General features: G+C 38.6%; 2 protein-coding genes across 3 annotated transcripts in view; one reads left to right on the top strand and one right to left on the bottom strand.

Annotated features, from left to right (window-relative positions):
* DYTN (dystrotelin) overlaps positions 1 to 11,628 on the top strand; it is a 51,221-nt gene extending 39,593 nt beyond the window's left edge. The window contains exons 10-12 of one of the 2 annotated variants that reach the window (XM_045806144.2): positions 981 to 1,140; positions 3,864 to 4,371; positions 11,525 to 11,628. In XM_045806144.2, the coding sequence (XP_045662100.2) occupies positions 981 to 1,140; positions 3,864 to 4,371; positions 11,525 to 11,628 (772 nt within the window). Of the gene's footprint in view, positions 1 to 980; positions 1,717 to 3,863; positions 4,372 to 11,524 lie in introns of those variants that run through there. The other variant, XR_015726357.1, reaches the window with a different exon arrangement.
* A 3,560-nt stretch (positions 11,629 to 15,188) lies between these two features.
* Positions 15,189 to 20,010, bottom strand: FAM237A (family with sequence similarity 237 member A). Its single transcript, XM_045806709.1, has 2 exons — positions 19,599 to 20,010; positions 15,189 to 15,328 (listed from the first exon to the last, which is right to left on the bottom strand). The coding sequence occupies exons 1-2, from the start codon at positions 20,008 to 20,010 to the stop codon at positions 15,189 to 15,191; spliced, it is 552 nt and encodes a 183-aa protein (XP_045662665.1).
* Between the last annotated feature and the right edge of the window lie 1,631 nt (positions 20,011 to 21,641).

Below are 21,641 nucleotides of genomic sequence, written 5' to 3'. Positions count from 1 at the left end.
TCTGTCAAATAAATAAATAAAATCTTAAAAAAAAAAAGTAGGGAAGGAAATGGGAGGTGTTGGAGGTGAGGTTGGGGGTCCTGGTTTGCAGTTTCAAGTAGGACAATCAGGGGTGGTCTCATTGCAAATACGATGGTGAGTGATGACTTGAAGGATGTGAGAGGTAAGGAGGGAGAACCTGGGGAAGGAGGGTTCCAGGCAGAGAGGCCAAAGAGCAGACTCCCAGGGGAGGACATGCCTGGTGTGTCCAGCGTAGCCAAGAGCTCTGTGTGGCTGCAAGGCAGTGAGTGAGCAAGAGGAGGCAGAGGGCAGGTGAGAGAGGAAAGGGGGTGTTGGCCCACTGTTGGGCCTTGTCTGCCTCTGAAGGACTTTGGCTTATTCTAAACAAGGAGGGGGACCATTGGAGAGTTTTGAGCAGAGGAGTGACATGATCTGGATTATGTTTTATTTTATTTTATTTATTATTATTATTTGGTTTGTGTGTGTTTGTTTATTTAAATGTTTTTAAAGAATTGCCCTGACTGCTTGGCTCATTCTTAAACCAATAAACCACTAGACTTAGGAAGAGAAGCCAAAACAGACCCACAGTTCATGAATTGCCTGCCTCGTTGTCCCTTCCCTGTCCTGGTCAGGTATTAGGTGTTTAGCCATGACATGTATGTTGTCGTTCTAAACAGAGTGATTCCAGACAAAGGGATAACAAATCAAGTCAGGATTCAAATTTAAGTAGCCAGTTCAGGTATGCTGTCAAGAGGACTCCATAACAGGCATCATGAGTTCTCCAAAACACTTCTAATGCCAGTGAAAGGCCAGCGGTGCATGGCGAACGGTCGAACTGATCAATGTGAAATAATAGCGGAGGCACAGAAGCCTCCAGCATCTTTGCCCACAGAGAGGACTCACAGCACATTTCGCTAGGGAGCTAGTTAGTGTGTTGGCCTCTTGCCCTTCCGACTCACTCAAACGTGTCCTCTTTGCAGGTTCCTTAAAAAACAGTTCAACCAATACAAAGACAAGTTGCAAGCCATCTATGCCTCGCAGGAAGAAAAAAGTTGCAGATTTGAAACCAAGATTCACAGACTTACAGCGAGCCAGGATAGCCTGCGGACCCAGCTACAGCAGATGGGGCAGAATCTCCAGGTATGAAGTGTGGGAGACCCTGGCCATCCGGACCACCCGGAAATCAGACCTCAAATTCTCTGGCAGTGGGAGGACTTCAGCCTGAAGCTTCTCACCTCACTTTGACCAGCCCTTCTCTTTCCCTCTTCTGTCCAGACCCTCACCTCCTCCCACTTTCATCCTCCGCACTATATCCTTCCCCTTCTTGAAGGCAGTGCCACTTGAAGAATTGGCGGCACCATATTTGTGCCATTAGAAACTACGGATCTAGAGTAAAGCGGTCCTTTCCAGCTTTGATGCTTAGCCTCTTGATATCTGCATCCTTTTTTACACTCTTAAAAAATTTTGAGGATCTCAAGGAGCTTTTGTGGGTTGTAACTATTGCTCTTTACCACGATAAAAATTAAAAGTGAGAAGTGGCTTAAAAGTGTATTAATTTAGGGGCGCCTGGGTGTCACAGCGGTTAAGCGTCTGCCTTCAGCTCAGGGCGTGATCCCGGCGTTATGGGATTGAGCCCCACATCAGGCTCTTCCACTATGAGCCTGCTTCTTCCTCTCCCACTCCCCCTGCTTGTGTTCCCTCTCCCGCTGGCTGTCTTTATCTCTGTCGAATAAATAAATAAAATCTTAAAAAAAAAGTGTATTAATTTAAATATGAAATAAACCCATTATATATGTAACAATTTTAAACAGTAACTACATATTTAAAAAGAAAACCTTAGAAGAGTGACACTGTTTTATATTTTTTTTTACAAATTTCTTTAATGTCTGGCTTAATAAAAGACAGATTTTTCATAGCTATTTCATTCAATCTGTTGCAAGATGTTTTCATTGAAGTACATGAAGAAATCTGGCCTCACAGAGATTTGCAGTTGAAAAAGAATAAGAGTTTAATAGTCTTTTCAAATCATCGAAGATCTTTTTCTTCGGTCGTACACAACACATAATAAGTGCTTGTTTCTTGAAGGATAGTTGCAGCATTATATCTGGAACCATACCTCCTCACACTCTGTTTCATTAAAATACAGTGTTCTGTTGTGCTCTTTGAATGAATCTTCTACCCATGCTTTTGCAGCATGATACACTGGTAATTTGGAAGTTCACTGAGCTATGCCAAACTTCCTAATGCTCATTATACAATATCCACCGCCCCCCCCCCCCGCCTAAAAAAAAAATTACATTCATTAATATCACCGTTAACCTCATCAGGAAAGTCTTTAGGAATTAGAAAGCTGTTATGCACATGGTGGTGGATGCAAGTTTTCTGAAATTCTGATTTTTGCTTAAAAACTCAACTGTTAAAATTGGCAATACATACTGTCGATTGTGTCCTTACTGTGCCAATCTCACTTCACCCATTTTTGAGAAAATATTTGCCAAATAGCCAAGTCTGAATAACAGTCCGCAAGTCATTCTTTCACATAGAAGGCAACTTTTGTGTTTCAATAATATTAAAGGTATTTTACATACTTCCCATTTCATCATATACAATATTAAAAAGACAAGTTATGATTCAGAAAAGTAAGAGTTTTTGTTAGACCTTCAAGGATATTCTTGGGGCGCCTGGGTGGCTCAGCCAGTTAGGTGTCTGCCTTCGGCTCAGGTCATGATCCCAGGGTCCTGGGATGAAGCCCTGTGTTGGGCTCCCTGCTCAGTGGGGAGTCTGCTTCTCCCTCTCCCTCTGCCCTCCCCTTTTGCTTGTGCTGTCTCTTGCTTTCTCTCTCTCTCTCTCTCTCAAATAAGTAAAAAAAGTCTTCAAAAGAAAAAGGGGTATTCTGAAGTGGACCTCGTTGTTGTTATTTGGTTGGTGGAGTTTTAGCTGGGAGAGCACGATGTGAAGAGCACCGTGACCACCAATGCTGTTTGGTGCTGCCTTGCTTTGTACTAAGGCACCAACAAATTGAGCCTTACCTACTTTTGACTTTTCACCATCCGGGCAAATGTCAACACAGTGACCATCTAAGTATCATTGTGAAAATAATTTTGACCTCACAGGCCTCTAAAAGGGTCTTAGGGATTTCTGGGAGTCTGTGGACCACACTTGGAATTGTGGTTTGTAGGGAGCATACACCCTAGATTTTATACCTATGGCCTATTATGAAGCCCCCCCCAACATACCTACCTAGGTGGATCATTATGAACATGTTTTATCATAATGCATTTTAGCTACCAATTCAATATATGCTGATGTTCTCAGAAATTCCTTATGAGGGGTGCCTGGGTGGCTCAGTCGTTAAGCGTCTGCTTTCGGCTCAGATCATGATGCCAGGGTCCTGGAATCGAGTCCTGCATCAGGCTTCCTGCTCGGTGGGAAGCCTGCTTCTCCCTCTCCCACTCCCCCTGCTTGTGTTCCCTCTCTCACTGTCTCTCTCTGTCAAATAAATAAATCTTTATTAAAAAAAGAAGAAGAAAGAAAGAAAGAAAGAAAGAAAGAAAGAAAGAAAGAAAGAAAGAAAGAAAGAAAGTTCCTTTTGATATTTTTAGAACCTGAACATTTAGGACCTAGAATTTTCCCAAATTCCTCATGATTACTTCCTGTGATATTTTAGAATCTGAGCTGTTGTAGCTTTTGTAGATAGTTTTAGAAGGACATTGAACTAACAGCATAAAGTAAAATCAATAATAATGGATTTAGAAAGGAGAAAAATCCTGCATTAAAATTTCTTAATAGAAGATTAAAACTTAATGCATTTATGAAAAAGGTAAGATAAATGTTGATTTCTTCACAAAGTGTTCTTTATCCAGGCAATGTTACAGCCACCCCATCCTTCAGCTTCTTCCTGTCACAGTATGATTTCCAAGGGTGTCCATGGAAAGGGTGAAAGGTTTGGCAGGGAAGGAGATTCTTCCCAGGTCACAAGTGCCACTGAGGATTGTTCAGAATGGGAACCTCTTGCTGACCCAACCACCGTTGAGAGAGGTCACCAAAGTCAAGCGAATGCAGAGCATCCTCTACCAAATTCAGAATCACCAGAGGCCGTTTTGCAGCTGATGTCAACACAAAGCACCCGGGCACAAAGCCAAGCACAAAAGATCTCAAAGGAAATCTTTAGCTCCCCACCTGGTTCCCAGGAAGGACCGCAGCAGGACACCTCCCAGATTGTTCCCGCTGAAGCGAACCGTCCTGCTCTGGCACCGGCAGAAGGGAAAGAGACACTTAACATCCAGGAGGGAAAGGATGAGCAAGAGGAAAGGGAACTGCAAGAACTGTTGTCAAAACTTGCAGATGTCTTCACTCTGGAAATGCCGTCAGGTAAGATTTTCGCAATCAATGGAGATAGTGATGGCCAGGGATTCAGGCTGCCTTTTAAACACTTAATTTTTTTAAGGGTGGGGGGAAGGGGGGCAGAGGGAGAGGGAGAGAGAATCCTCAAGCAGACTCCCTGGTGAGTGTGGAGCCCTACACAGGGCTTGAGCCCACGACCCTGAGATCATGACCTGAGCTGAAATCAAGAGTCAGATGCTTAACTGACTGAGCCACCCAGCTGCCCCTAAATACTTGATTTTATAACATTATCCCAACAGCTACAACTCATCTAGTGACAGTCAGAGTTGTGAACCTTTTGGACATCGGTAGCATCTGTGAACTTGATCTCTAGTATTGCCCAATTCACAGGGTTTTCGTGAGCATTGATGGTGATAGACCATAAGAGATTTTACCTGACACAATCCAAGCATTCAATAATAGGAAATAACTACAAATATTTTAGGAATCAGCAGCTTTCATAAGCTGAACTGGAGAAACAAAAACAAAAAATAAAAATGAGATGAAGATGTCAAAGACTAAAAGACTTTTCTAGAAAAAAAGCCAAGTTTGTATGTGAAATTTAAATTATATAGCATTTACATTATAAAATATTAAATTATAAAATATAAATAAATAACAAATACTAGATCATTTTGTTATTGCAGTTATAATTATCAATAGTACTACAACAAATACCACTGGGCAGCTTGATGTTACCACTTAAAAATGAGGGTAATAATTACACTCTTTTCTAGAGGATCATTGATTACGTTTCAATAATGTAAGTAGTACCATCATTATCATCACCATCTTCTTCATAAGCTATGGCTCATTGCTAAATTCTGAAGGCTCTTTTAAAAATATTTTTAAACTACAGTTATTTCTTCTGTTTTGGACTAACACTGTCTTAATTATAGTGTTTTGTTACCTTAATATATCTATATACCTGTATCTGTGTCTTTTTTGAAAGCCTCAGATCTTTTATGTTCCAGGAATCATCTAGAGATTTGTGATAAAACAAAGGATAACATTCTCACGTGTTTCTGAATTGGAAGACACCTTCTCAAAATATTTCTGAATTGGTGGATGAGTTTGCTAGAGCTGCCATAACAAAGTATCTACCATAGCCTGGACAGCATAAACATCACAGATTAATTTTCTCATAGTCCTGGAGGCTGGAAGTCTGAGATCAAGGTCCCTCTGTAGGTGCCCCTATCCAAATTTGGTCTTTTTATAAAGACACTACTCATACTGGGCTAGGGCCCACCCATATAACTTCATTATAATTTAATTAACTCTTTAAAGAATCTACTCCAGATATATTCACATTCTGAGGTAGGGGGGTGAGGACTTCCACCTATGAATTTAGGGAGGGAGACACAATCCATCCCATTGGAGAGCTGTAAAATCAGGACATCATAATGTCAGTTATATATTGAAGCTGACAGAGCTGAGTCAATGAAGTAATCATTTGGTGATTCTAAAAATCTCTACGTGAAGCGTTGGGGGCACACTCCTTGTATTAGAGAAGACAAGGTCACAAAGAAACCAGAAGCATGCTCAGACTGCCCGAGACAAAGACAGGATGGGAACTCCTTGTGCCTGATTCTGAGGCCGACACAAGATTCCACCCACTGTGTTTCCATCTTAACTTCTCTGGGGTCGTGATGAGTACTCAAAGTGAAGTCAACATCTACTTGAACTTCTTAGGAAAGTTTTACATAAAAATTTGACTTCTTTTCTACAAGTCTTTTAGTCTTTAACATCTTCATGTTGTTGCTCCAGCTGAGCTTATAAACGCTGCTGATTCCTCACAGACCTCACAAATCGAGTAGGCTGTGTTGCACGTTCCAGATTGCTAATAAGCTAGGTTGACTACACACATTGGGAAGACATTGTCCTAACACTCATGTAGCTTGATAACCTGAAACTAAAAGATTCATGCATATTTTAAGTTATTTTATCAAAGTCTATTTATAAAAAATATCTGTATATCCATATATACACATATGATTATATTATTAAAAGGAAAATCATGAAAGGGTAAAGCTTATTTCTACACTTAGATGATGCAATAATGTATAACGATGCAATTAGCATTGTCCAATCTTGTAGAAAATGCAAAAAAAAGGTCTCAAAATATTACCTCATCTTCCACTTAAAATTTGAATTAAACTATTGAGATGTTTCTGCTGAAAGTATGTATTATCATACAAAAGTGCTTATGATGTTAGCAAGAAGGCGCACATTTTCCTTTCTGTTGTTACAGTAGTGTATACTTTGTGATGATTCAGCAAATGTTAATTTATAAGATTTTAACTTACAATCTTATTTCTCTTATATCAGCCTTGTTTCCTTAATGTTTTTTAAAAAAAGATTTTATTTACCTATTTGAGAGAGAAAGCGAGCGAGCGAGTGACAGAGAGAGAGCATGATGTGGGGCGGGGGGCGGGGAGCCCGATTCCAGGCTCTGTCCCAGGACCCTGGGATCATGACCGAGCTGAAGGCAGACGCTTAATCAACTCAGCCACCCAGGCGCCCCCTCCTTAATGCTTTTAAGCGTAGGATCTATGTTGATCTCCATGGCTATTTGCATTTATTAAACACTGTCACTCCTAATTCAAATATTTCTAAGTAATTTATGTCTCTGTTCAGTCTGGTTTTGAATATGATCCTGTTCGCAAATTCTACTTAGCCACTGGCATTTTGGATTTTAAAAGTACACTGTACAACTTATGCATAATCTATGCATGCTTACCAGAATTACACCAAACCTAATCAGAGCCAGAAGTGTGATAACTACAAATAAAGAGGTGGAAGGGCAAACAAACTAAATCAGGGTATTGGTTACCCTTGTTTTATTTCTCTGTCATGGATGCATCAGATAACAGCTCCATTTTTGTCATTTTGGTCATTTTACTACTCCAGTTTTTTTTTTTAACTTGAGAATTATTCGGAAAATTAGAAATTCCCTTGTTCGTAACATGCTAAGATTTACTCAGACAGTGTCAACACATCCAGCCAGTGTTGTGATCGTCCTTGTGATTCGGACAGGCTTGACCAGCTTCATCCAGGATGGAAATCAAATGCGAGCCAGCAGGAGGCAAAAGCAGAGTTTACCGAAGATATATATAGAGAGAGTGACAGAGTGTCCAGGAGACTCAGAAAGGAAAAGAGGGAGTCTTGTCTTTGCTTGGGGTCTGGCTTCTTCTCTGATTTCTTCCCATTCAGCTTTCCCTCCCTTCCCCTATGATCCTCTGCACTGTTTCTTATATTCCACATATGCGTGAAACCATACGATAATTATGCAGAGCAAAATAAGTCAATCAGAACTGACTGTCCCTTTAGACTGGAGTTTTGCTAAGGAATCAACACATTTAGGAAATTAAGATGCACTTTACATTACTTAAAACTTAATAAGACTAAAACAGCAAGCCTGATGGTCAGTTTGGAGGTAGTTGTAGACATTTACTGAATAGCGTCATTCAGTATCAAGACAGGATAACAGGATTTCAGGAGACTGCGAGAGTTTCATAGAAAGTATGTAGAAGAGTTGCCCCAAACCTCTTGGAATTCCAAATGTTGGGTTGAAAATCAGTAGCAAACAATCTGCTTACACTTTCAGTAAAGGAATTCAATTTGAAAGTGTCTAACACAATCTGCTTCTGTGGTGACAAAAAGAAGACATAATACTCTAGTTTTATTTTTTCATTAAATTATTTTCATTCCATTTGTGAGTGAAATTTCCCGTGTCCTCTCTGAAACCCTTTCCCCAGCTCCTCTCCCATCCCTCTTTGTCATCTGTTTATCACTGTACGTTTTCAGGATGAGAAGGGAAGCCCAGGGAGTGGATGTGGGAGGGTTAGTCCTGTTCCTTTCTTCTTCACATGAACCCATCATCAAAGTATTATTATAAATAATCAGGAAATGAAGCTTGAACTTTATAGCAAATTCTAAGGAAATGAAAAGCAGTGCAAGCTCAGGGAGAGAAGTGCAACGCCTTTTCTTTAGCTCATTTATTTAAGAAGGTAGTCTTCTCAAATATTGCCTGGAGGTCCTGGGGGGGGGGGCGGGATACTGAAATCGTGTTGAATCTTCCTCTGTCTCTCTCACTCTCTCTCAAACATATATATGTGTGTATGAATGTACATATGTAAGAAAAAGTAGAAGCAATTGTTCTCAATGGGAGAAGATACAGACTTCCAGCAGCTAAGCTCCACGAAGGCAGAAAAAAATTTCTAATGGATTCATCATTCATTCACTCATTTATTCATTCAACAAATATTCCTCCAGGGTTTACTATGTGCTGGATGCTGGGCATTCATTTTGAAAGGGGTACATTAAGTTTTTAAGATACTCTAGCATTAAAAAAAAAAAGAGATACTCTGGCATTGTGTGGAGAATGGTTTGGAGAAGGGCAAGGGGAGAGCACAGAGACCCCGTAAAAGCCTGTTGTAATCTAGGCAGGAAGTGGTGGTGGCTTGGCCTGGGGGGATGGAATACACTTATTGTAATGGGGGAGCTGACATGGGGGACAGCACATCAGGAGTTCTGTCTGGATCACATTAAGTGTGAGTTTCTTGAAAGACATCGAAATGGGAATATCAGAGTGCCCATCAACGTGTACAATCTGGAGCTCACGGGAGAAGTCTTAGTACAGAGTAGATATACAGTACATATGGGTTTGCTTAATTAGTTGTTGTTGTAAGGAAGACACGGGCTCAGCATTTCTGTTTCCCAGCGGAGTAATCCTAGGACCAGATAACCTAAGACTTTTTAATCTCTATATCTATCATTCTGATAGCCTGATTCATTTAGACACCTGATAGGTTTTTAATTACATTGAAGTGAATTATGTTCCCATTTGTATTTCCTTTGGACTGTCGATTTCACAGGTATTTCTAACGTCTCATTAGGCTACCACCTGTGCCGTACATTAATTCAGTCCCAACATGTACGGAATCCCAGGCGTATGCCAAGCATCATCCTAGGCGCTAGGTGGATGTATATCTTTGGCTTTTTTAACATTCCAAGGGACTGAGGCTTAAAAAGAAAACAGCCAAATAATAAGAAAACTTTCCATGAATGAAATGGATTATTGCTTTTCTATTTCTTTATTGCTGTATTTTAAGTTTTTATCACTGTGGACTGAGAAGCAGAATATCCTAAAATAAGTTTGCCTCCAGACAAGGGTTTTTATTCAGGCAATAAAATATTGTTTATTTGAGGTTCTTATAGTTCTAGAACAGTGTTAGAGAATAGATAGGTTCAAAAAGCCATGAATCCTCTCCTCTTACATTCAACAGAAAATAGCACAGAGGAAGCCATTATACAAATCATAAAACTAAATTATGTAACTATTAAGTCTTTCATTCCCTGTCAATTCCCATTTCATTCCCATTCAAAACTATTAAGTTTTCATTCCCTGAGACTTTATATTTTAGTTAATTACACAAATAATGTTATACTACATGTTCATCACAGTATCGAGATGCCTGAGTGGACAGGATTTTAAAAAAATGGATTCATTCATTGTGTCCTTCACTCCTTGCCACCAGTTTCTCAAAGATAATGACTGTTAACAGTTTGAGTTTTCCCTCCAACCTTTTTCTCTGTATATTTGTATGTCTTTCTTTTCTCAACATAACTTAGATTGTTCTTTTGCTTTTTTTTCACTTGATAATATACCTTAGACATTGAACAATTTCATTTTTTATCACAGGGTATAAATGTAGCCTAGCTTATTTATCGGTCTATAATAAAATTGCTTCCAACTTTTTATGACCGTAAGAATGATTTGGTGAGTATCTTTATGACCTATATCTTTGTAATCATATGTGAATATATTTGTAGGATCAATTCCTAGAAATGTAATTCTTAGGTTAAAAATTATGCATATCAAACTTTTGGTTGATAACTGCCACACTGTAGATCTTTCTACAACTCAATCCCTATTATAGGAGATTGTAGGGGACCACTCCAACCATTCATCAGTAGCTACACAGTGGAGGTTCTCAAAGCATGGTCCCTAGACCAAGGGCATCAGAATCACCTGGGACTGTATTAGAAATGCTACTTCTTGGTCCTCCTCCCTGATAAACTATATTAGTTAGGGATCTCCAGGGGAACAGAACCAATAGGATAGAGATATAGAGAAATAGAAAGAGACTTATTTTAAGGAATTGGCTCATGTGATTATGGAGGCTGACAAGTGTCAAGATCTGTCAGTAAATTGGAAACCTAGCAGAACCAATGGGTGTAGGGCCGGTGCAAAAGCTGGCAGGCGAAGGACTCTGGAAGAGCTGATATTTCGACTGGACGCTGAAGGCAGAGGAAGACTGATGGGGCAGTGGCAAGGCGGTCAGGCAGAAAGAGTTCTCTTACTCAGCTTTTCTGCTTAATTCAGGCCTTCCACTGATTGCGTGAGGCCCAACCACATTAGAGAGGGCAATCTGCTGTAGTCAGTCTGTAGATTCAAATATTAATCTCATCCAGAAACACCCCACAGCACACCCAGAATAATGTTTGACCAAACCTCTGGGCACTAGTAGCCAAGCAGGTTGACGCATAAAGTTAATCACCATGTATACTGAATCAGAGTTCTTAGGGTAGGAGCCAGCAATCTGTATTTACTCTCTCCAGGGGATTCTGATATACATCAGAGTTTGAATACCACTGCTCTGGAGTGGGCTTTCTGGCTACTCAGATTTGTGTTCAGAGTCATGGAACATGCCCTTTAAGAACTCACAACCAGGGGCGCCTGGGTGGCACAGCGGTTAGGCGTCTGCCTTCGGCTCAGGGCGTGATCCCGGCGTTATAGGATCGAGCCCCACATCGGGCTCCTCTGCTATGAGCCTGCTTCTTCCTCTCCCGCTCCCCCTGCTTGTGTTCCCTCTCTCACTGGCTGTCTCTATCTCTGTCGAATAAATAAATAAAATCTTTAAAAAAAAAAAAAAAAGAACTCACAACCAAGTTGTATTAGTAATCGGTCATGGCAAATAATAGCCATCTTATTCACCAGCTGGTAGAAAAAGGGCATTGTCATCAGGAACTGGGGAGAAATGGTTTCTGTATCTTCTCTGTGCCAGAGCTTTAGAAAGATCAGCTTGAAAACCTACAGGCACTTTCTCTGAAAGGCTCTCCTGTTTGTTGATTCCAGGCCCGCAGCCTTCAGTAAACATGGACCTGTACCGTGGAGCTGAGCTGGTGTGCAAGGCCTTCTCTGCCCTTGTTGATCAAATCACCTTGTCCAGCTTGAAGTGATAAGGAGTCCAGGCTCAAAGGCCCCTTGGGATGATGATGAAACATATTTTCGAAATCTCTACTGAAAGAAGTAAGCCTTTGCTTCTCAATAATTTGGTGAGCAGCATGAAGAAAAAGAAGCTTTATTTTCTAATCTCCCTACTCCTGTGTCTTAGTTCTTCACTTCAGAGTGAATCCTTGGGAGTGAGGGGTGGTAGAGGGAAATGGAAAGAAGAGGCCAATTAAATCTGGATATGCTGAGTTTCCCGTAGAGGGCTGTTCTTAATGTGAATACCTTGGTAGTGATATCCAAGTGTGTGACTTACATGGATTCATGCAGCTCTTCTCTTCAAGTATCATTTAAATTAGTGAATCGATGACCAGCTTTTCTATCTGGATGCTCTTGATGGAGAAAAGGCAAAGAAATAAACACACACACACACACACACACACACACACACACACAATTGAGTGTATGCAAAACTGGTGAAATCTAAATAAAGTCTGTGGATTGTACCAATGTCAGTTCCCTGGTGCATTATACTATAATGATGCAAGATGTTACTACCATTGAGGGGAACTGGATGAAGACTATACAGGACGTCTCTGTATTATTTCTTACAACTGTATGTGAATCAACAATTATCTCAAAATAAATTTATTTTGAAAACATAACATTTCTCACTAAAATCCTATATCCAATGACTTTGGCTGAAGTACCTGTCAGCCTCCTTTCTCCGCGTGTATGATTGGGGTATAGATGTTTAATTTAATAATGTCCGAGATATAGCTAATATTTTTTGACTATTAGAGCACTTAGTTTCTAAGCACCTTATAAGTACTAACTCATTTAATCCTCTCAACAAAACTAGCAAGTAGATATCTCATTTTATGAGGGAATTATGGCACAAAGAGGGTCAGGAACTTATCAAAAGTTGCTTGGCCAGTAGCTGATGAAGTTGAGATTTGAACCCGGCTTCTGAGCCTATACTCTGCTCTGCACTTTTCACGATATAGTGCTCTGATTCCAGTCTTTTGCCTACTATCTCGACGTGCAATCCATGTTGCTCTTAGGCTATGGGTTTTTATTTATATGATCTATAATTTCTAGTACTGTTCCAGAAGAAAATAATGTCCAATTGAATAGGATTAAGACTAGGTTATCCGCAACTAATGAATCATCGAACTTTACATCAGAAACCAGGGATGTACTGTATGGTAACTAACATAATATAATAAAAAAAACATTAAAATTAAAAAAAAGACTAGGTTATCCCTGTTCAATCTCATGCCAATATTTGCTTTTCAGCCTATTACAAATTTTTTATTTTGATCATATTCACTGTCCTTCTCACTTTACTCCAGCTTCTTCCTTATAAGTTTAATAAGCATCCCCTAGAACACTGATCAGCAAGGTACACCCCACAAGCCAAATCCTGCCCACTGCCTGTTTTGTCCAAGCTATGAGCTAAGAGTGGTTATTAATCATAAAAAATGGTTGAAAGAGTCAAAAGAAGAATATGTTGTGACACCTGAAAATGATATGGATTCAGATTTCATTGTCTATAAACAAAGTTTTATTAGAATACAGCCATGCTCATTCATGCACGTAGTGTCTATGGTTACTTGTATTCCACAAAAGCAGAATTGATTATTAGTTGCAACAGAGAGCAGATGGCCTACAATCATATGATATTGGCCATCTGATCCTTTACAGAAAAAATTGGCAGCCCCTGTTGTATAGTACCCAGGGGAGGCAAGAGCAAAGGGCAGGCTTTTCTGTGAGCAAGAGCGGCATTTCTTCCATGATTTATAAGAGATAATAAGTTTACATGACGGTTTTTAGGAATGTGATGAAAGGTATTAGAGAAAGTGGCATGAAAGTAGAACCATGAGTCCACGTAGAAATACATACAGCGTGGCAACTTTGAACATGCTCGTTCTGCTAATGAAGAAAAGCTGAGCCTCGTCCCCTCCGCACTTCCTTCCCCAGACTCGTTTCCCCTGTTCTTAGGACTAGGTTAATTCTCAATTGCAGCCGTGTCTTCCAATAACCTTTTTTTTTTTTTGCTCTTTTATCATCTTTATTTAAGTATAATTGGCATACAATAAACTGCATATATTCAAGATGTGAAGTCTAAGTTTTGGCATATTATACACCTGTGAAACTGTCACCACAATCAAGTCGTGAACATATCCAACATCGCCAAGAATTTCTTCAAGCACTGATTGCTGAAAAGACTACCCTTTCTCCACTGAATTGCCTTTGCATCTTTATCTAGGGAATATCTAAATAAGTATATTCTGATAACCTTTAGATGAGGTTTTGAGTTTAAGGAGGCCCCTCAACCTTCTGTGAAAAAACATTTCCTGACACTTCCTTTAGATCTGGAAAAGGCAAATAAATTGCTAACGTATCTAAAATTCAAACTGGTTGTCGAGTATTGGTTGTGATAAAACAATTGGAAAGATGAAGTAATTAGAGATAAAAAATCACATCGTATCTGGATCTCAAATACATTTGCTCATTGGACTTCTCTGTTGTGAACCTCATCAGGTCTGTTCATTTTTCAGGGAAAACTTTTTTATGGATTCTCTTATTATAATGCTGTTCATTTTACTTTTTGCTCTGCAATGCAAAGTGTAACTAACCACTTACACAGTTTTAATATCTAATCAAATAGGAAATACGCTAATTGGAAAATACTTATAATTACTGCTTTGATTAGGGTGTAGATTATCAGTAATGGAGGGGCACCTGGGTGGCGCAGTCGTTAAGCATCTGCCCTAGGCTCAGGGCTTGATCCCAGCGTTCTGGGATCGAGCCCCACATCAGGCTCCTCCACTAGGAGCCTGCTTCTTCCTCTCCCACTCCCCCTGCTTGTGTTCCCTCTCTCGCTGGCTGTCTCTATCTCTGTCAAATAAATAAATAAAATCTTTTAAAAATCTTTAAAAAAAAAAGATTATCAGTAATGGAAACATCAAATGTTGAAATAAAGAGCCTCCAATAATGTTACTTGGGGTCCAGAGCTTTTATTAATTTTTTTTCCATTAGAAGAATGCTTTATTTGCCATTTTTGTGCATATTTTTTGTTTGTTCTTTGTTTTATATAGTACTCAAAAATATTGTTTCAAACAAGATTTAGGTATTACAGACAGTCAGTAACTGGTAATTAATAAATATAGTCCTTTGTATGCCTGTACATAAGCAGTGGTTAAAGGCTTGGAAGTCATGCAGTGCATTCAAGTTAAATGTGTGGCCCTCTAGTTCATTAACAATACCCAGCATTCCAGAACAACTTATCAGAGTGAATACAAACAGTCTGACTTGCCCAATCCCCTGGTCCTCTTTGGAAGCTATTTTACGTCTCTCAGACAGTGGGATGATCTGACAGGAAAGCTACCATTTGAGGGAACATGCTAGCAGGCTAGAAGAATGAAACCTTAAGTAAGTACTCTGAGAGATTGTGGCTTATGATTTATCTCTGGACATTCCCACCATTTCAAGTAAACGAATGATCAGTAGTTAAGAAAAACATATTTGTTTAATTCCAAGATGTGAGTTAGTGCTGAGGTGAGATTTATTTTCTCTTTATTTCCAGACCACTGGTGACTTTTCCGATGACCTTAGACCCACTCCTGTGCAAGTACATGCTTATCAACCCCTCAATCAACTCTTTCTTCTTTAGGAAAGGTGTTCTTAGTTGCTGAGAATATGCACCTGAAAGTAGAGAAAAGGAACTCGTTGTTAGAGCACCAAATTATTCTCAGGTTAATTAAATAGCAATAAATTGGTTTTAAAAGAAAGTTTGTTGGGGCACCTGGGTAGCTCAGTCAGTTGAGAATCTGACTCTTGGTGTCAGCTCAGGTCATGGGATCAAGCCCCATATCAGGCTCTGTGCTCAGCAGGGAGTCTGCTTGAAGATTCTCTCCCTCTCCCCTCTCCCCACTCTCTCTCACACTCTCTCTCCCCCACCTTCTCTCTCTCAAATAAATCTTTAAAAATAAAAAATAAAAGAAAGTTTGTTGTTTCTGTCACTATCAAAATTCTCTATAAATTTACTGTCAGATATGTGTTCTATGCAGTTTAGTTAAATAACAGAAGTTAAGTAAATTATAAGAAATACATTTCCTTGTTAATTAATGTGTATGTATTAAGATGTTTTCTGATTAAAAAGGTAAAAATGGTCATTATATAATTTATGTATTAAAGTTTTATGCATATACACTTTACACCATAATTTAGTTAACCATTACATTTAAATCATTTCCGAGTTTTCTGCTGATACAAACAGTATTGCAGTGGAGATCCTTGTACTGCATTGTGGGCCACATCTCTGAATGTTTCCTTAGGATGGATTTCTAGGTGAGTAATTTCTGAAGATCTTACTAGGAAATTTCTTAGAATAAATGGAGTAAAAAATCAAGCATTTGTGAAACTAATTATACATACATATATATATATATATATATATATATATATATATATATATATATATATATTCCTGAAGCATTGTTTTCTCTAATGCTTGGTGTTTAAAAAATAAACAACAGGGGCGCCTGGGTGGCACAGCGGTTAAGCGTCTGCCTTCGGCTCAGGGCGTGATCCTGGCGTTATGGGATCGAGCCCCACATCAGGTTCCTCCGCTATGAGCCTGCTTCTTCCTCTCCCACTCCCCCTGCTTGTGTTCCCTTTCTCGCTGGCTGTCTCTATCTCTGTCAAATAAATAAATGAATAAATAAATAAATAAATAAATAATAAAATAAAAAAAAATAAAAAATAAACAACAAATAACATTTGCCAGCTAGTTAGACACCAACTGCAAATATCATCAAATTATAAATCTAAATTTTAATTTTCTCTTCATGAAAGAATGCAAAGACTCACAACTTCTCTGGAACATTAAACTGCCAGTTTTAGGCAGGCAGGTTTTTCTGCTTCTCTCACTGGCAGAGCAAGGTTTGTTGAAGGAAAAGGCCATATTTTTTGATACAAGCAAGGATGTATTTCAAAATCCCTTCATTTGCATTGAAGCCCTTACTAACCTATGAGTTATCCTTGACTGTTATTCTCTATTTGGAAGTTATCAGCCTACTCTTTTCCTAAATCAATTAATAACTCTCTCTTTCACTCTCTCTCTCTGCCTTGACATAACGCATCATAATTTGTGGTTAAGCTGGGTTACACCCTCTTTACACCTTCTAGATATTTCAGCATTCAGTTATTGACTCATATCTTTCTAGACTAAATAACAATGATCTTTTGAGTCTTTCCCCAAGAGATGATATCTCTAGCCCTCAGAATTTTTGGAATTCTCATATCTGGATGCGCTCTGCTCCTGCTGAGCATTGTTACAAACCACGATAGTATCCAGGTCATCACCTAGCTCAATAAACTGTCCTTGAGCTAAAGCTCTTCCAGACTCTAACCATAGTTAAAGAAACGCCTTTCATAAATTCCTTTTCTATAGAATCACAGAATTAGAATGGAGAATGTAAAGAGACTTTACAGGCCTTCTAATTCTTTCCACACTCCTCTATTTCAGATGAAGAAACTGAGGGCTAAATAAGTTAATGAAGTTAATTGAAGTTATATAGCTATTTAATATCCCTTGTTTTCATACTTGTTTGCCCAATATTGACAAATATGATATATTAACATACAAAATTATATAGGAGTTTTATGTTTTTAACAAAACATGATTCATAGCAACATTTCTCAAGTGTCTTTAAACTATTTAAATTTGAGGACATCAAAATAACAAAAACCTTTCTGCGTATTATGTAGACACATTAGTTCTTTCCTTCTGCTCTGGTGATTTGATTTCCCCAAGAACTATAGAGACAAACATCTCTTCACCCTCACCCCCATCCCAACCTGGTAGTATATTATCCCCCAAGGACAATAGAAAAAGTTAGTGGAGAATCTGTGCAGGTACATCCAGAGCTCAGTTGAGCCACTAGAGATTTGATCAAGCCTCTTGAGATGAAATCTCAATGTTCCAGCAACTATTTAACTTTTAGACATGGTGTCTCCTTGACCCGAGACCCTATTTGGCTGTGATTATACGATCCAAATGGAAAGTCTTGTTTCCTGATCTGCAAACAATTGTTTATGTCAAACATTAAAATAACTTCAATAAAGTAAAATATTCCCTCCTGCTACATAGCCACTCTGGCTAAAGTTTGCAGACCATCTGAGTCAACAGCAACTCTGTAGCAAGAGAAAAGAAGTGGCTCCCAAAGCTGAAGACAAATCTACTACCTTTAAAGAAGAAGAAGAAGAAAAGAAGAAGAAGAAGAAGAAGAAGAAGAAGAAGAAGAAGAAGAAGAAGGAGAAATGCTATGTTGAAATATGCTCAAAAAATTACACGTAGCTTCAGACTATTCCGATAGCAACATTGCAAGCAAGCAAACTGAAAACTATTTTAAAGAAAGACCTTGTGTGTGTGTGTATTTTTGTATTTGTCTGAACACAAATATTATTATTTTCATTTACTCTGTAGATACTTTAGTAATTTAAAGTGAGTTCAAGATACCAAAAAAAAAAACCCAATAAATATTGGTATTGACTTGAGTATGACAACTAAATATAAGAATGGAAAAGAGTCCTATACTACAAATGAAGAAAACATTCAATTCTTGTTGATGCTGATATCTGAACAGCCTCTGTTTAAAGTAGTTTTTAAATATTGGTAACCAACACTGAAAGACACTTATTTTTGTATTTCTTTAGTAGCTAAGCTGGTAAAAGAATGTTTCCTCTAAAAATGGAAATTGGTTTAAGCTACAATAACACTTGCCAAAATTATAAATGTATCTATAAATAATGGCAGTGGATTATCTGGTTTAATGGATCAGCAAATCATGAGGATTTTTAGCTAGTGAAGTTAAAACAAACTAAATATATAAAGGTTCTATAATATCTCGGGAAAGGATTGATCTAGAACTATTACTGTTATGTATGGTGACTAACATAATAAAAATATTATTATAATAAAAAATAAAATAAAATAAAATCTTTTAAAAAATAAAAAAAAGAACTATTACTGTTAAGTGCTATTCTAATAGAGAAATTATAGGGATATATAACAAATCTCACAATAAAATATACAAATATAAAAGTTATGTCTCAGTTTTGGACTAGTGCATAAGTAATTCTAAGAGTTACTACCTCCCAAACAGCCCTTGCTGCAATGATTGGAAGCTCATTGGTTGAAACAACATTAAAAAAGGAACAAGAACAATATGAATAGGGCTAAGTTATCTATTCCTCAGCTTACTCACAGGGGCTCATTTGCTCTAATCCTAATTCTATAAAGGGTATTTCTTTTAGTGCCCCCAGAGAAGACTGTTTTTGAATATAATATTTGCACCAGTGAGAATCTCTAATTTGTCGGAAGTTCCAAATCACTAGAACTTAATCATTCTGCTTGCTGGAAGTTAATTACGTATTTGAGATTTGTTCAAAGAGAAACAAGGAGTGAATTTGCAAGCCACCCAATTTTTCTGCCCTTCATTTCACCGACTAAAGACATTGCAAGGAGCCCCTCCATTTACATGGAAGCCATTTTTTTTCTATTTAAAAAGGGTGAGAGCTTGTGTGTTATGAATATTCCCCAGATTTACATTCAAATCTTCTGAAATCCATAGCATGTAAAGACAGGTTATGACTGCTACTATTCAGGCTAATCACTTTATACTTTTGTGTTGTGTTTTGGGAATCATGCTTTTCCTTACTTGTCTTTTTACTCTTCCTTGCTGCTGTTCACATGAAGTATGAGAATGAGGACAATATGTTGATATACACAGCTACCATGAAATACAAAAGGAAGTGCTATCTTCCTATCACATGTGTGCTCTTGTGTGCTCTTGAGTTCACTCCTGAGAGCGCAATGAATTCCCCTAAAGCCATTTCCCTCTTCCTCATAATTGAGCCCATTCATACTTGATTGACCCTTTTGAAAGATATGGGACCTAGAGTTGACCACCTTGTTTTCGCCCTGTGTGCTGCAGATGCACTGCTGAAATCTTCTCTTCCTTCCCAGCCAATTGCCTCCTTCCTAAGCCATGGTTCCTCGAGAGGACACAGTCCACATAGATGTCCCAGAACAGTTGGGCCAGATCCCAAAACAGTGCCCCATGCTTCAAGTTCTCAGATGACTTCAAGTAGAGCATAAAATCCCAGAAACCTGAAACAGTGTTAGAAATTCGAGGCTTCCGCATTTCCAGGAGGAGCACTGAAGAAGATTCCCAGCACTGAGGATCAGCTTGGTTAAGAGCCAGCAGGTCTGTCTGGCTATGGCAGAAGAAAGGAGACACACAGCACATTCCCACAATGAGCAGGGAGCAGGTAAGAGTCAAGGGGCGGTAGATCCCTCTTCTGTTCCCAGGACCGGCCATGGTGCTGAAACTGCATAGAATGGAAATATCTTACACATCCTTGCTTGAGCTCCACTCAGTAATGAAAATAATTATGCCTTTAAAAACCTTGGTGCCAGCAAAGGAAATACACCATTGTCCCTGGGAAAAGTCTTATCATACCTCCCCTAAGTCCCATTCTATCTAAAATGACTCATTGCCAAAACAGGTAGTATAAAACCAAGATATTTAGATTAGGAAGTGTTTATTCCTAAGACATGTTCCTTTATGAGATGAATAAGTGAGCTTGTTTTTCCCTAGTACAGAGGAACATAATTTAAAAGAATATCAAGTAAAAATTTAAAATCTTGCTGCATGGCTTTAATTATTCTATAATATCATAGTTTAGCCTACCTATTCTAATCCAGGACTCCCATGCAATTAAGAATTTTAATATATTTTATCCTTAGACATTTTCCTATTTGGGGTGACTTTCAATTTTTAAAAAGCATAAGAATTATAAAATGTTATAAACAAAAATGAACATAAGGTAGTGTTCTAAAAGTATGGGAACCAAGGGATATATATTCAATCCATTAGAGTAGAATCAATTGACATTTTATCAACACCTAAAATGCTCTACGATTCTTATATAACTTTCATAAAGATGATGTTTTATCATTTTTTTCTTCTTGCTATGAATCTCAAGAATTTTAATGAAAACATTTGCCTTTCATTCAACTTTTCTGGCTCTCAAAGCCTGCTGCAATAAAATTAAACCATATAGGGGCCCCTGAGTGGCTCAGTCAGTTGGTTGGGCCTCCAACTCTTTGTTTCGGCTCAGATCATGATCTCGTGAGTCCTAGGGTCAAGCCCTGTCCCCCACCCCCACCCCCTCTATGCTTAGCAGAGAGTCTGCTTGAAGATTCTCTCCCTCTGCCCCATCCCCCCACTCTAATAAATAAATCTTTAAAAAATTAAACTATATAGCACTTTGAGATTATTATGTTACACTTCAGACAAGTGCAATGAGAAATAACATCCTTAAAATAATACTAATCTAAATTTTCTTTTTTCCAAGGGAAGAAAGCTTAACTGACTCTTTAAGACTACACAAAATGTATATCACACTTAAACAACTCTAACATAAAGAAAAAACAGGAGGACATATACAGCTCACTTTCAGTTTTATCTTATATTTCCAAACCTTTTAGATGTGAGTATCACAAAGGCAAGCAAGACACAGCTCATGGGAATACGTCTATACTGAAACATTTAAGGATGACACCATAAGATTGAAACTTTCTCTTCTACACAGCAGCAGAACAAACTGAGGCACCCTTAAATCAGTATTTCAGAAACACCTTTGAACATGCACGTTCCTATTTGGAAGAGGCATGTTGAGATACAAGGTTACTCAAAAATATTTCAGATCACTTACACAGGATCTCTCCCTGAACAAAATTATATTCAATATGTCCTCTTCTGAACTAAAATATCAAAGTCGAGTTGCCCCAAATGCTGTTTATCCCTAAGGAACAAGTCCAAGTGTCAACGCTAAGTTATTGGAAGAAAGGGGGCGGGACGCTGTCCAGTGTGCTGAAGTTAGTGTCGTCCAGGGCTCTGCTCGCACCACAGCACTCATATTGGCTCCTTTAGGTTCCCTTCTCAGG

The sequence above is a fragment of the Ursus americanus genome, chromosome 1, assembly GCF_024610735.1.
Source record: "Ursus americanus isolate L20-20 chromosome 1, mUrsAme1.1.p, whole genome shotgun sequence".
Lineage (NCBI taxonomy): Eukaryota > Metazoa > Chordata > Mammalia > Carnivora > Ursidae > Ursus > Ursus americanus.
The sequence above is the reverse complement of the archived record's forward strand: the minus strand, read 5'-3'. Positions and strand labels throughout refer to the sequence as shown.

What these genes read in the sequence shown, in the direction of transcription:
- FAM237A (XM_045806709.1), bottom strand. Translation starts at nt 20,010, where the DNA reads ATGGCCGGTCCTGGGAACAGAAGAGGGATCTACCGCCCCTTGACTCTT. An exon ending in GCACACAGGGCGAAAACAAG is followed by an intron (nt 15,329 to 19,598) that starts GTGGTCAACTCT and finishes CTCTACTTTCAG; the next exon opens with GTGCATATTCTCAGCAACTA.